General features: G+C 21.7%; 1 protein-coding gene across 2 annotated transcripts in view; it reads left to right on the top strand.

The window, feature by feature from the left end:
• The first annotated feature begins 6,776 nt into the window (after window positions 1–6,776).
• Window positions 6,777–15,137, top strand: part of LOC122509277 — a 199,094-nt gene continuing 190,733 nt past the window's right edge. For both annotated transcript variants that reach the window (XM_043623213.1, XM_043623212.1), the window contains exon 1: window positions 6,777–6,973. In XM_043623213.1, the coding sequence (XP_043479148.1) occupies window positions 6,971–6,973 (3 nt within the window). In that variant the 5' untranslated portion in view covers window positions 6,777–6,970. The remainder of the gene's footprint in view (window positions 6,974–15,137) is intronic.

Genomic DNA, 15,137 nt, shown 5'->3' with positions numbered 1-15,137 from the left:
GTAAAAATAACTAAATTAGCTAAATTTTACTAAATTAATTAAAAATTAGTATTTATTTGGTCTAAAATAGTAGAAAGTAAATAATTTCGTCTGACTAAAAACTACTTGTACTACTGATTTTTTTCTAATTTTCTCAACCTAAACAGTTCCGTCCGACTAAAATCTATTTTTACCACTGATACCCTGTAATTCTCTCAATTGAACTATTTCTGTCTGACTAAAACCTTCTTTTATCACTGAAATTCTGTAATTTTCTCCATCTAATCAGTTGTGTTTTAGTGAATCCTAATTTTTCCACTATTTAGATTTAAAAAAATAATAAAAATTATAACTGATTTAAATTTTAAATTTAAATTACATTATATTATATAGAAAATCTGACTATAAATATTATTCTGAAAATAAATGTTTGCTATAATTTATATATGCCATTAATTATTATAAAATTAGGTCCAATTAATTAATTATTAGAAAATTAGTTCCAATTAATTCTCTATTCAAAGATTATTCGTAATTAATTAATTATTCGTTAATTATTCCTAATTATTTAATTATTCGTTGATTATTTCTAATTAATGAATTATTTCTTAAAATAATCATGGATTATTTCTACAATTAATCATCAATTTATTCGTGAATAATTAATTACTATTCTAAATTATTCGTGGAATGCCTTTGTGAAAGGCAGTTAACGGATCATGAAATGAACATGAAAGTGGTGTTAACCTTAGAAATGCTTCCTTCCTTTCTTCTGCTCACTATTCGCCTTATCAACATCCATTCAGTAGTTCGACCAAGTCTGCCTTGTATTATATATACTTGAATTCATATCGGACCGAGCGTAAGTTTCACTACTGCCAGTCTTTGAATCACATATTCCCGTTTATACGTTAGACATTAACTTTTATCTCACAATTTTATAACTTCCCTCAAATATCTGTTTTAGAACAATTCTTCTTATTACACACACACACATTTTTCTTTTTTCCTTTATCCATTACTTTTTCAATAGACAAATATATCAGAGTAGATTCCCCAATAGAAACGAATTTATTGAATTTTACCAAAGACAATATATACAGCGAATAGAGAGAGAGATACAAAAAAAAGGTTTACGTGAAATTGATAAAATTCAAATAAAAGAAGAAATCGTGCTAAAAATACGCTTGAGGGGGAATTAACAATTAAAGTATTAAAAAGAAATATGTCCACGATAACGAAAATTCTTAAATTGAAATAGTGTGAAGAATAAAATAAAATAGTTTTACATGTAGAAAGAAGAATTTTGATATTATAAGTTTTGATAAATGGAATTTTAATAGCTAAATTTCTATAAGGGAAACTCTCATAACGTTATTATTGTCATAAATTTATGGTTGAACATTTAATATGCATTGTTTTACATACCTGAATAACTTGAATGATTAAAGTTTATATATACTCGCCTTTGATGTTCTGAAACACAAAAGAAAATAAATTAAATTGACTATTTAACAACAAACTTTTGGTTTGGACAAAACAAAAATTTTTTATAGTACATAAAATAAGTATAAATGTGCGAAACAAGGCAATTTTTCATCAGCTTAATTATTGTTACAAAATAATAAAAATATATAGAAATAAACATTAGTATATTAATGTAAGTATTGTTATGAAGAAAAAATTCGAAATTAAATGCTATTGACCTCTATATCACAGTAAATTGAGGTATTAAAAAATTTTGCTGATTAAATTAACACCAAAAAAGATTAAAATAATTAATTTTTGTGTTATTTTTTACAATGAATGGAATTTTAGTTCATTAAATTTTTTTATGACTATAAAACATAAAGATATCGATAACTCCGAGTCTTCGCCTCGGAGTGATCGATTTCTTCATATTTTATAATAATTAAAGATGACCAAGTAATAAAATCATTATTTTACACACTAAAAAAAAAGTTTTACTTTCAGCCTCTTTTTGAGGCTGAATTTATGATGTAAACGGAGTCAGCCCCGTTAAACAAGGACAGACTTATGTGAAATACATGGGCTGAATTTAAGGTGTAAACGGAGTCAGACTTTTTTTTTCCTGTGTATATTATAAGAATATTATACTTCTTCAAAATTATTTTCATTATTTCAATTCAATTAGGTATTATTTTCAAAAATTTTTAACTACAATTTTACTTTATACCAATTATTTTTAATAATTTTCGAAAAAGTTCTTTAACAATTTTCAAATTTATTTCTTTACAATATTCAATATCACGAAATTTCAATTATTCCTAAATTCTTTAATTAAATGCATATTAGAAAAGAAAAACTTCAAATAATATAAAAGAAAATTCAATTAAACTTTGTAAAAAAAAATTAATTTCAAAATTCAATTATTTCTAAAAATTTAATATTCAATTATAATCTAAAATTTGAACTGAAATTCATTTTTATGAAATGAAAATCAATTTTTATTAGAAAATTCTACAAGAATTTAATTATTTAAATGCAAAAGTAAATAATTTATTGAATAATCGAACGTTTCTCAAAATTCAATTCTCATAAAGAATTTTATTAACAAATTTTTAAATAATTGAATTCTTTTGTCGAATTTTATTAAAACTTGCATGAACATAATTACTTTTTCAAGGAATTCAATTATAATTGTATGAGATATAATTGAAACGCTGCGATTAGTTTTATTATTAGTAGAAATAATTCAATCCTTAAGAAGAATTTTATTACTCATTGAAAATAATTGAATTTCTGCAATAATTTGTAACTTCTCTAAAATGAAATTTCGGTGTTTCTAAAAATAAGGGAACACTTATGTCTGACTGAAACCAACTTTTACTTTTAAAAATACAATTTTTTTTTAACTTGATTCCTCCTTAAAATTACAAAAAATAAAAATTATATTTCCTTTGACTATTTATTTTAACACAGAAAAAAAATTAATACGTTGTCTGACTAAAAATTACCTGTACTACTGATTTTTAATATTTTCTTTTATCGTTGCTTATGTAATTATATGAACATTTCTGTCTGACTAAAATCCGTTTTTACTACTTATCACACAATGCAATTGTCCGTGCGGCTAGACTTCTACAAATTAAAAAAAAATTTTGTTCACTAAATTCTACATTTTCTACTACTTCTCTATAGTGTCTAGAAAAAAATATTTCTTTGCATAAAATTGACTTGTACTACTTAATCGTAAAATTTTTCTGTGTTTATTGTTTCTAAACATAAAAAAAAATATATTTCGTCTGACAAAAAATTACTTATACTACTGATTATAAATTTTCACATTCTCTACTTTTCGAAAAACATTTCTGTCTGACGAAAATCAACTTTTACTACTGAAAATCCAGTTTTATTAACTTCATTACCCTTAAAAGTTAATCTAAAAAATTTTGTCTCACTAAATTTTATATTTACTACTGTTTTTATGTAATTACTAGAAGTAGAAAATAAATTATTTTTGAAGCAAAGTTGACCTATACTACTGAATCTTAAATTTTCTTTGAGTATATTTATTTTTACGCCGAAAAAAACGTTGTCTGACTAAAAATTACCTATACTACTGATTTTTAATATTTTCTTTTTTTTCTGATAATAAACAAAATTACATTAACATTTCTGTCTGACAAAATCGTCTTTTACTACTACTTACAACAAAATCGAATTGTTCCCACGGTTTCTACAATTGAAAAAATATTCTGTCTGACTGAATTCTATATTTACTACTATTTCTCTATACTGACAAGAAAATAAATATTTGTCAGCATAAAAATGATTTGTATTATTTAATCCTTCGATTTTCTGATTATATTGATTCTAAACAATAAAACAAATTTTTAAAATATTTCTGTCTGACGAAAATCAACTTCTACTACTGTCAATACAATTTTATTAACTTCGTTGCTTCTGAAATTAAAAAAAAATTCTGCCGAACTAAAATCTATTTTTTCTTATATTTAAATAATTACAGGAAAAAAACTGATAAACTGATATTGATCTATACCACTGAATCCTAAAATTTCAAGATGCAAATCATCTGTTACCAGAAATGAAGGGCCAATCATAATGTAATCCGAATTTTTGCTATCAATTTAATCTAATTTCGTATCAATTTAATCCAATTTTATGTCAATTTGATCTAATTTGGTATCAATTTCATTTTAGAATTTAAAAAATAATATTGTCTAACCAAATTCTACTCTCTAAATTTGAATTAGTAAAAATGTTTACTAATTTGTGTTAGTGACTGACTTATTGCTTTTGAATTAGTAAATTTTACTAAAAAATACTAATTTTTACTAATTTGACGTTGTAAGTGACTTTTTGCTTTTGAATTAGTAATTTTTACTAATAAATTGTAATTTCTACTAATTTGAAATTGTAAATTACTTTTTGCTTTTAAATTAGTAAATTTTACTAATAAATAGTAATTTTTACTAATTTCTTAGTAAATTTTACTAATAAATAGTAATTTTTACTAATTTCTTAGTAAATTTTACTAATAAATAGTAATTTTTACTAATTTCTTAGTAAATTTTACTAACAAATAGTAATTTTGACTAATTTCTTAGTAAACTTTACTAATAAATAGTCATTTTTACTAATTTCTTAGTAAATTTGACTAATAAATAGTAATTTATACTAACTTGAAATTGTAAATGACTTTTTGCTTTTGAATTAATAAATTTTACGAATTAGTAGTAATTTTTACTTATTACTAATTTGTTAGTAAATTGTACTGAAAATAGTAATTTCTACTAATTTATTAGTAAATTTCTACTAATTTATTAGTAAATTTTACTAATAAATAGTAATTTCTAATTCACTAGTAAAATTTACTAATTCAAAAGCAAAAAGTTAGTTACGAATTCAAATTTAGAGAGTAGATTTTAAATTCTTAACATTCATTCACAGTTCCGTCTGACTAAAAACTACTGTCTCTACTGATTCGCAAACATGATTTATTTACTGTTAAAATTAAAATTTATGCAAAATAATAAAATCAATCGTCTGACTGAAAATTTCCTCGTACTACTTATCACAGAAAAAAGAATTTTATTACAAATCTTTATAATTTTGCATTATGTTTATTGACGCACATTTATTCTATTGATTCAGAAATTACTAAATTATAAAAATTGCTCTGTCTGACTAGAACTTGCTTGTACGACTTATGCTAGAATAATCACCATTTTATTGTTCTCTCTAATGGAAATATACGTTTACTACTGATTTTATATTACTCATCACAATTTATCCAATTCTGTCTGAGGAAAGCACACTTTTACTACTCGATTAAAATTTAACCTTTACTACGCAACTTCTAGAAATTGAAAAGCATAAATTTCTTCGTCTGACTAGAGCGGACTTTTACTACTTGCATTACAGTTAGAAAAATGTTAAGTGCTCCGTCTGACTAAAATTTTCCTTTTCTACTTATCTCCAAAATTCACCGCGTTTTCTCGAAGAATACAATTTTCTGTTTTTCTTTTTAAATTGCAATAAGAATGAAGTTCAGAAAGTTGTATTTTAGTAGAAAAATGTTGCTTTTCTTTTAGACAAAAATGTTCATGTAATTTTATAATCAGCGAAAATAGAAAATATAAAAAATCAGTAGTGTAGATAATTTTTAGTAAGACAACGTTTTTTTCGGGGTAAAAATAAATTTGTCATATAGGAAATTAAAGATTTAAAAGTATAGATCAACTTTGGTTCAATAACATTTTATTTTCTAGTAATGACATAAAAACAGTAGTAAATATAAAATTTAGTCAGACAAAATTTTTTTGGTTTAATTTTTAAGGGTAAGAAATTAATAAAAGGTGGATTTTTCAGTGGTAAAAGTTGTTTTTCGTCAGACATAAATGTTCTACAAAAAGTTGAGAATGTGAAAATTTATAATCAGTAGTATAAGTAATTTTTTGTCAGACAAAATATATATTTTTTACTTTTTAGAAACAGTAAACACAGAAAATTTTACGTTTTTAAGTAGTACAAGTCAATTTTTAGCAGACAAATATTTTTTTTCTTGACACTATAGAGAAGTAGTAGGAAATTATAAAACTAGTAGTAAATGTAGAATTTAGTCAGACATATATGTTTTTGTAATTTTAAGGACAAATCCAGTTAATAAATTTTCAGTAGTAAAAGTTGGTTTCAGTCAGACAGAAGTATTTCCGTATTTTAAGAAACTCCGAAAAAATAATCAGTAGTATATGTAATTTTTAGTCAGACAAAATATTCGGATTAAGTACTAGAAGTTAATTTTAGACACAGAATTATTTATTTTCTTGAAATTGTAATAATAGTAGAAAAAGTAGACTGTAGTCAGACAGAATTTTTTTTTAATTTATAGAAACCGTAGGGAGGCAATTAGATTCTGTTTCAGTTTTTTTTTTATAAATTTTTATTCTCTTAAAATATCTTAATTATGATATTAAACTATAACTTTTAATTTGATTCAAATTTGAAAAAGTAAAAAAATCCTACAAGTTTAATTCAAAGTTCTTCTCACTATTTCCCTTTTTCCCAAAAAACAATTATAAAAAAAAAAAACGATGAAAAATTGCTCAAAAATATAAAATTTTTTCGAAAAAACTTAATTTCGATAAAAGATCGTACCGATCATTCCAAAGCATATTGCACTTATACCATTGGGTGCGTCTCTATCGAAAAGATCGATGAGCTCTTGGGTAGTGTATATTCGACCTTCCCCTCTTTACACTTTGGCGTCGACGTTCGTCGTCGCGACGTCGACTTTCAGTCAGTCGGTGGTCGGACGTCGCGACGCCCGTATCGCGTCGACCGCAAATTATTTCGATCTTATCTAATAATTGCGTTTCGCGAGTTCTATTAAAAAAAAAAAAAAATTTCAAATTTCTAAATAGCAAAAAAAAAAAAAAAAAAAAAAATTACAGTGAATTTTAATGTGCTTAAAAATGCACCTTGACCAAATTTCAACTTACCACTGATGGTCTGTATTTTATTCCCTATATAGAATTTCTTAGATATTATCCAAAAAAAAAAAATTTTGAAAATAATTGCAAATCACGATCAGGAAAAAAAATATTTTACTATTTTTTTTCTCGCACAGTGTCTATTCGCTTTAAAAGTTCGTTATGTGCAATTGATCAATTTCTTGAGGTTCAATATTGTGTTTGATCCAAGTTCTGTGATGTTCGTGGTGAAAAGTAATTTGCTTCATTCCATTATTTATATTTCAACAACAAAAAAAAAAAAAAAAAAAAGAAAACGAATAAAAAGGACAAATATGGAAGAAAGGATTAAATCATCTTTCTATTCCCTTAAAAATTACATAACAATTTTACGTTCTTTCCGAGCTTTATAAAAAAAAAATTTGCAGCATTGTTTTCAATATAGAAAAAAATTTTCTACTATTGAAAACAATTATTTGAAACATTTTTTTCAATATAATTACATTGAAAAAACTTTTTTACCAAATTTTTTCCAATACAATTATATTGAAAAATTATTTTTCGACGGGATTTTTAGGAAAATAAGTGTTCTCAGTTTCAAATGAGTTTTCTTATTTCGAAAAAGTTTTTATTTCGAAAGAAATAAACTATTAATTTTTACCTATTCTATTTTTTTATTTTGTAAGAACAAACAAATACGTTTGCTAATTATCAAATTTAAACGAATTTCTATTAATTCTGCGTTAATTGTTACTGAAACTAAAAAAAAGAAGAAAACAAAAAAAAGACCCGTAAAGGAAATAGTAAAATTTTACTACAAAATTAGTAAAAATTCTTATACTGATTTAAATTAGAAAGCAACTTTAAACTTCTTTCAATTTGGAGAGAAGAATTAGTAAGAAGAATTAGTAAATTTTACTAATAAATTAGTAGAAATTACTATTTATTAGTAAAAGTTACTAAAAAATTAGTAGAAATTTCTGTTTACTAGTTAAGTTCACTAATGATTAGTAGAAATCATTAGTAAAAGTTACTAAAAAATTAGTAGAAATTACTATTTACTAGTTATGTTTACTAACGATTGGTAGAAATTAGCAAATTACTATATGTTAGTAAAGTTTACTAATATTTAGTTAAAATCACTAATTATTAGTAAAATTTGCTAATTCAAATTTGGAGAGATTTTTATTATTATTATTATTATTTTTATTATTATTATTATTATTATTATTATTTTCATTATTACAGTTATTATTATTACTTACTCGGAAATGAATAATTTTAAATTCGGAATCTATCGTTTCTTTGAAACTTTGGCTTTTTTCAAAATTCAAGAACATAATAAAAAAAATTGTTTAACTGAAAATCATTTAACTTTTTAAATCTAAATTTATAAATTTAAATATATTTTTCTAATTCATTTATAAATTTAGTCGTAGATTTCCACCCAGTTTTTACCCCCCCCCCCATTTTCCGTTCCTCCTTTCCTCCGCAGCCCTTATAAAATATATTTACATAACACCGTTTTTGCTAAGAAAATTGGTTATAAATATATTTTTCTAATTATACTATTTCTTTATTGATTAAAATTTATATAAGAAAGAACCGAAATAATTTTTTTTTTTAATTTGAAAATATACTCTAACTAAAGAAGAAAATTTCTATCAGAAATTAACATTTATCTTATATACAAAAAATTATTTATTATACATAAAAAGGCAAAAGCTCTTGAAATGAGTGTTTTGAATTATTTTTTTTTTAATTAGAAATGAAATGAAATTAGAAAAGTACATCATGCAAAAAATATTTTATCTGAAATAACTGTAAATTTTATTGTAATAGCTAAATTTTTAGATGTTTCAGTTAAGACATTCGCTATTCTAGAGAAAATTATCGCTGTTTCAGGTAAAATATTTTTTCCGTGATTTATAAACAATTTTCTATTAGAAAAAACTTTTTTGGAAATTTATTTTTTCTATAAGAGACTGAGGGCGAAATGAAAGACGGAGCTGGGGTTCGGAAAACATTGTGAAAATCTACGATGAAATTAAATATTTTTTACAAAAAAATGTATTATTAATAAAAAATTGTAATTTAAAAAAAAATAATTGTGTAAGCGTTGATGTAACGGAAAAAACATTGTAGAAACGACAAAATTATATAAGAGATTTTTAATCTAAAAAATGTATTATTAATAGAAAAAAAGAAAAAATAATAAAATAAAAATATACTTTTAATAAAAAAATTAATTAAAAAAGAAAAAGTAATAAAAAAATAGACTTTTAATAAAATATCACTTTTTTAAAATTACGTTTCTAAAATTACTTTTTAGAATTATCTTTAAAAAATTGCTTTATAAAAATTTTTTTTCAAAAATTTTTTTTCAAAAATTTCTTTTCAAAAATTACTTTTCAAAAATTACTTTTCAAAAATTACTTTTTAATATATAATACACAAAAGAATTACTATAAAAAATTTAAAAAATTGATTTCTAATAAAAAAATGTTCCCATTTTTCTAATGAAAGAAGAATGAAAACGTTAATATTTGATGAAAAATGAATGAAAATCATATAAAGAGTCAAAGAGGAAATTTTTTGACTTCCCTTATATCTCATTTTAAAATTATATTTTCCCCTCAGCCATATATATACATTTTTATCCTTATACAGGAACATAAGTAGATTGACTGTAAAACATCTAAAGTCCAATATCCTTTCATGTTCTGTTTCGCATCCATGAGCAGAGAATTTTCTGGTTTCTTTTTTAGTTGTTCACATATATATCTATTTCTATACAGCAAGAAATTGCGCATGCAGTTCAGTCATCATTTCATATATAATGGAAAATTTCTCAGAAGTATTTTCAAAATCTAACTAAATTCCATTTATTGAATTTATTTTAATTTGAAAAACAAAAATAATGGTTCACAATAGAGAGAAGAATTTCTTTATTTTTAAATATTTAATGGATTTCTTGTGTTTAAGGCAAATAGAAAGAAAAAAGCTTTAGTTAATTAATAATAATGATAATAATAATAATAATAATAATAAAAATTAATTAATAAAAAAAAATTAATAATAATTACAACAACAAAAAGTACTCTCCGAATTTGAATCCTTTTGAAATAACTGATTTAGAAGGAAAAAGTCAGTTACTAATTCAAATAGTAATATTTCTACTAGTAATTTAGTTAAAACTAAAAAAAATAACTGATTGTCGACTAAAAAAACTGAATTTTCAGTAGGTTTTTCAAACTGATTCTATTAGTCAAGCTTATTTTTTTTCTTTGCAAAAAAAATTTAATTATTTTTTACTAAAAATGAGTCATTTTTTCACAATCAGTTATTTTTAACTGATTCAGAAGCTAAAAGTCAGTCACTGATTTTAGTTATAATAACTAATTTTATTGTAAAAACATGAGACAAAATTGAATGATTTTTAATTATGCGATAATATTTATAATAATAACAATAAAAATAATATTAATAATAAAAAAGACAATAATAATATTAATAACAATAAAAACAACATTGAAAATAAAAAAGATAATAATAATAACAATACTTTCAAAATTTCAATTAGATAATATTAACTAATTTGATTGTAAAAACTCGAGATAAAATTGAATGATTTTTAACAATGAGATAATATTTATAATAATAACAATAAAAATTATATTCAACATAAAAAAGATAATAATAATAATAATACTTTTCAAATTTCAATTAGATAATAATAACTAATTAGATTGTAAAAACTCGAGACAAAATCGAATGATTTTTAGTTAAAACTATGATTTTCAACTGATTCAAATTTAGAGAGTAAAAAAGTAATTTTTATACTAAACAAACAAAAAGAATTCTACAATAAAAGTAATTAACAATTTTTCCTAAGATTATCAAATTGAGACCAAGAAAACTTAATCAAAACGTTGCATCGCAAGAATTTTAATACGTTTTTTCGTCTCAATTTGATATTCGTTGAAAAACTGTGAGATTATATTTTTGTAATTATTATTGTATAATTGTGTTTAACGTAAATTAGAATAAAAATCTCATCACTTTAATAAATCTGGTTACTCCAATATTCAGAAAGATAACATAATTTTTAGTGAACGAAATAAATATATATATATATAGTGAAAGGGAATTATTTTGTTTAAGTTAAAAAGGAAGGCAAATTTTTTGCCGAGTGTAAAGTAAAAAGCAAATAAAGAAGAAAACGATATAACCCTTAATTAAGCTCCTATTCAAAGTCAAATGCATATAATTTTCCACTTGAATTAAAAGTAAGAAAACGAATATCATAAAAGTTATACACGATACTCATAATTTTCTCGTCGAAGGTTAAAATTTTTTGTTTAAAAAAGAAAAAATTTCACATGAATAAATATTACAATGTTTTTTTTTTACTCCTTTCCATCTAATATTGTCGAGAGAAAATTTAATGATTTTTAACAATGAGATAATATTTATAATAATAACAATAATAATAATAATAATAATAATAATAATAATAATATTAAAAATAAAAGACAATTTATTAATTGTATTGTTTTATTAATTGTACTTATTAATTGTAATTGTTTTTTTTGAGTCTGTATTTTATTATAATAATAATACTCTGCATATTTCAATTGGATAATAATAACTAATTTGATAGTAAAAAGTCAGTCACTGATTCAAATAGTAAAATTTTGATAAATAATTAAATAGTTAATAATTCCTAATTAATAATTAAATTTACATTCAGATTATGTAAAATAACTAAAATTATTGGTAACTAATTTTCGTAGTTATTTATTTACTAATAATTAGTTGTTTTTATCTAATTCAGATTTAAAGAATGATTATAATTTCTTTTTTATTTTTATTTATTATTTACTTGTTTTATTACATTATATCAATTATTATTATTATGAAAATTGTAATAATAATAAATTAATAATATTAATTTTTATTATTATTACTATTATTATTATATTTCTTATTGTTATTGTTATTTTTATTGTTATCAATATAAAACTGTTGAAGTGGTAACAAATAACAATTAACCATAAAGTAGTAAAGAAGATTTATAATTATTAAAAATATTGAATTTCTAATAATTCCTACTTCCCACTATTCATTAACAAGTGAAATTAATTTTTCACATAAACTAAAATAATAAAAGTTAGTTTATGAAGTTCAAAGGCATAAAATGAGGAGTATAGTACTTAATTAAAACGTGAAACGATGAACACATATAACGATATAACAAATGTGAATAAAAGTATAAGAATTAAGGTGGATTTGAAAATATCCTTTAAATGAATAATGAAAAAAATAGAAAAAAGTAGATAAAAAAATGTTTATTTAATAATATACAGATTAATTTTAAAAAATTTCACCCTGACAAATATAATAATTTTTGAAAATCGGTTAAAAATAAGTTTTTTGCGTTTTATTTATTTTTTGATATTAAAACTAAATAATAAAAGATTTACTTTATGTATAAATGTGAAATTTTAGAATTTATAGTGGCATCATAAATATGTATTTATATATATATAAATGTGTGTATGTTTGTGTGATGGAATCTTGGGTGGCGACTCGGAAATAAATCTTCCCTATTGTGAACATAAACATGAGAGGATTAGTTTGTAATTCGTTTAGAAATTAAACCACATCGATTAAACCCATGTTTCTCAATATCTATTGTTTTAAGGTATGTGCAAAGTTTCCATAGATTTTGATTAAATGGCAGAAATTTCGATTTGAAAAATAAGGAAGATTTAATAAGACCGAAATTTTTTTTTTAATTAAAAAGAATGAAATTATTTTCTTAAAATTGTTTCACAAGCTTAGAAAATTATTTATTTCAATTTCAAATTACTCCATTCGAATAATAATAATAATAATAATAATAATAATAATAATAATAATAATAATAATAATAATAATAATAATAATAATAATAATAATAATAATAATAATAATAATAATAAAAATAATAATAATAATTTTATTTTCAAATATAAACTTCAGTTTTTGAATAATATCAGATTCAAAATTTAAAAAAATCATTTATTAAGTACATAATTAATTATTATTGTTTATTATTTTCAAAAATTTTCAATAAAATTCTTCTTTAAAATTCAATTATTTTCATAAATAATTCTTCATCTAAATAATAATAATTCTTGCGAAGAATTTAATTAGTCTTTAAATAATCAATTTCTTCGAAGAAATTCAATTATTTTCAGTACGATTTCTATTTAATTTTTTGAAAAAAATGAATTATTTAAAAAAATTCTAATAAAATTCTGGGAAAAATTCAATTATTTCCAAAGAATTTTGATAAAATTCAATAGTCAAATGTTTAATTACAATTAATAACAGACACGATTATTTTAAAAAGTTGAAGGAAATTCTTTGTAAAATTCAATTATTTTCAAATTTTGCAATTAAAATTATTAAAAAACTCTTCTTTCCAAAAAATTCAATGAAACTGTTATTCAAAAGAATTTAATTTTCTCTTAAAGAATTTAATAAAATTTAATAATATATATGTTAATAATGTATCAATAATGTATTAATTACAATTATTAACAAACACGAAAATTATTTTCAAAAATTTCAATTAAAATTATTAAAAGAACTCTATTATTTAAAAAAAAAAAATTCAAAGAAATTCGTCAAAACAATTCAATTATTTTGATAAGTTATAAAATTCTTCTCGAGAATTCAATTACTATTTTTAATACAATTTTAATAAAATTTCAATTGTTTGAAACAATTTTAACAAAAATCGTTTAAAGAATTCAATTAATTTCAAATTTTTTCGATCAAATTCTTCTGAAAAATTCAAAATGTTAAATAAATTAATTTTAAAATTCAAAACATTTAGAAAGAAATATTATTAAAAAAAAGTTAATAAACCGGAATACAGCGACTATTACCATAGATTAAATATTTTTTAATTTCCCAAACTATATTGTAATTTTAAATATTAAAAAAATGTACGAAAAAATATCCAACGTACCAATAAACAATAAAAATTCCCCCAATCCTTGCCCTTAAACGTTGACAAAAATTGAAATAATTTTTTTCCCTTTAAATTAAAGAAATAATCGTCTCTTTTCTGATACTTCAAAACAGATAATAAGATAATAACAAAAAGAAAATAATGAAATCAAGATAATAAAATAAAGTCAAGATAATATAATAAAGTCTATAGTTAATAAAATAAAATCCAGTTATATAATTAAATAAAATCTAATTATAACACAATAAAATCAAGACAATAAAATAGAATCTAAATAACAAAAAAAAATAAAAATTATGATAAAAATAGACAAAATAGAAAAAATATTCAAATAATAATTAAAAAAACCATAAAATAAACGAAACTAAATATTTATTAACACGAAAGAATGCAATTAAAGAGCACAAAATGAAATGAAAATAATTTCTTGTCTCTCTTTTCGATTAAAAATATAATTCATCCACTCGAAAGAAAATGAAAATCAATAATAAACAGAATAGAGGAAAATTTGATTTGATATTCTTTGATTATGGAAGCTCGCAATGTTTTTGCGAAATTTCCCTTTATTTCATGCATTACCTATATTTAACCAAAAAAAAGAAGCAAAAAAAAAAAAAAAAATGAAAAGAAAATTTTTCGCTATGCCATTGATTGTAACTTGAGATAAATTTTGATTGATGCCGCTTAGTGTATAGAAGAAGCAAACAACTTTATTAACTCAATGTGAGTCGTAACCTTGGAATATCCATTTCGTGAGCCTGATTACATTCTAGAAAGCTTAGAATTGACATGAAATTATATCTTCAGATATTTTTTCGGTTAGTTATACACATATTTTTGTAGATTGTAGGAAAAAAAAAAGATTCTCGGATTATCTTTTCTTTTCGAATCTAAAACGATTATATAGCATAAGTACCAGAGAATATTATTTTTTTTGTTTATATATATTTTGCTGAGAAGATATGACTCTATAAAATATGTAATTTTATTCGTGAACGCGTTCAACGATGAGGACCAAACGAAATAATAATTTATAAATAATACACGTTTATGAATCGTATATTTTATAACTGCAAGAATAAATCAAACGGAAATTTCTTTGATGCTTTGAGGAATAATGTCAAACAGTATTTTTGAACTAAAATTATTATTCATGTTTTTATTACTTTTATTTA

The sequence above is a fragment of the Leptopilina heterotoma genome, unplaced genomic scaffold (genome assembly GCF_015476425.1).
Source record: "Leptopilina heterotoma isolate Lh14 unplaced genomic scaffold, ASM1547642v1 Lhet_60, whole genome shotgun sequence".
NCBI classification, from domain to species: domain Eukaryota; kingdom Metazoa; phylum Arthropoda; class Insecta; order Hymenoptera; family Figitidae; genus Leptopilina; species Leptopilina heterotoma.
The sequence above is the reverse complement of the archived record's forward strand: the minus strand, read 5'-3'. Positions and strand labels throughout refer to the sequence as shown.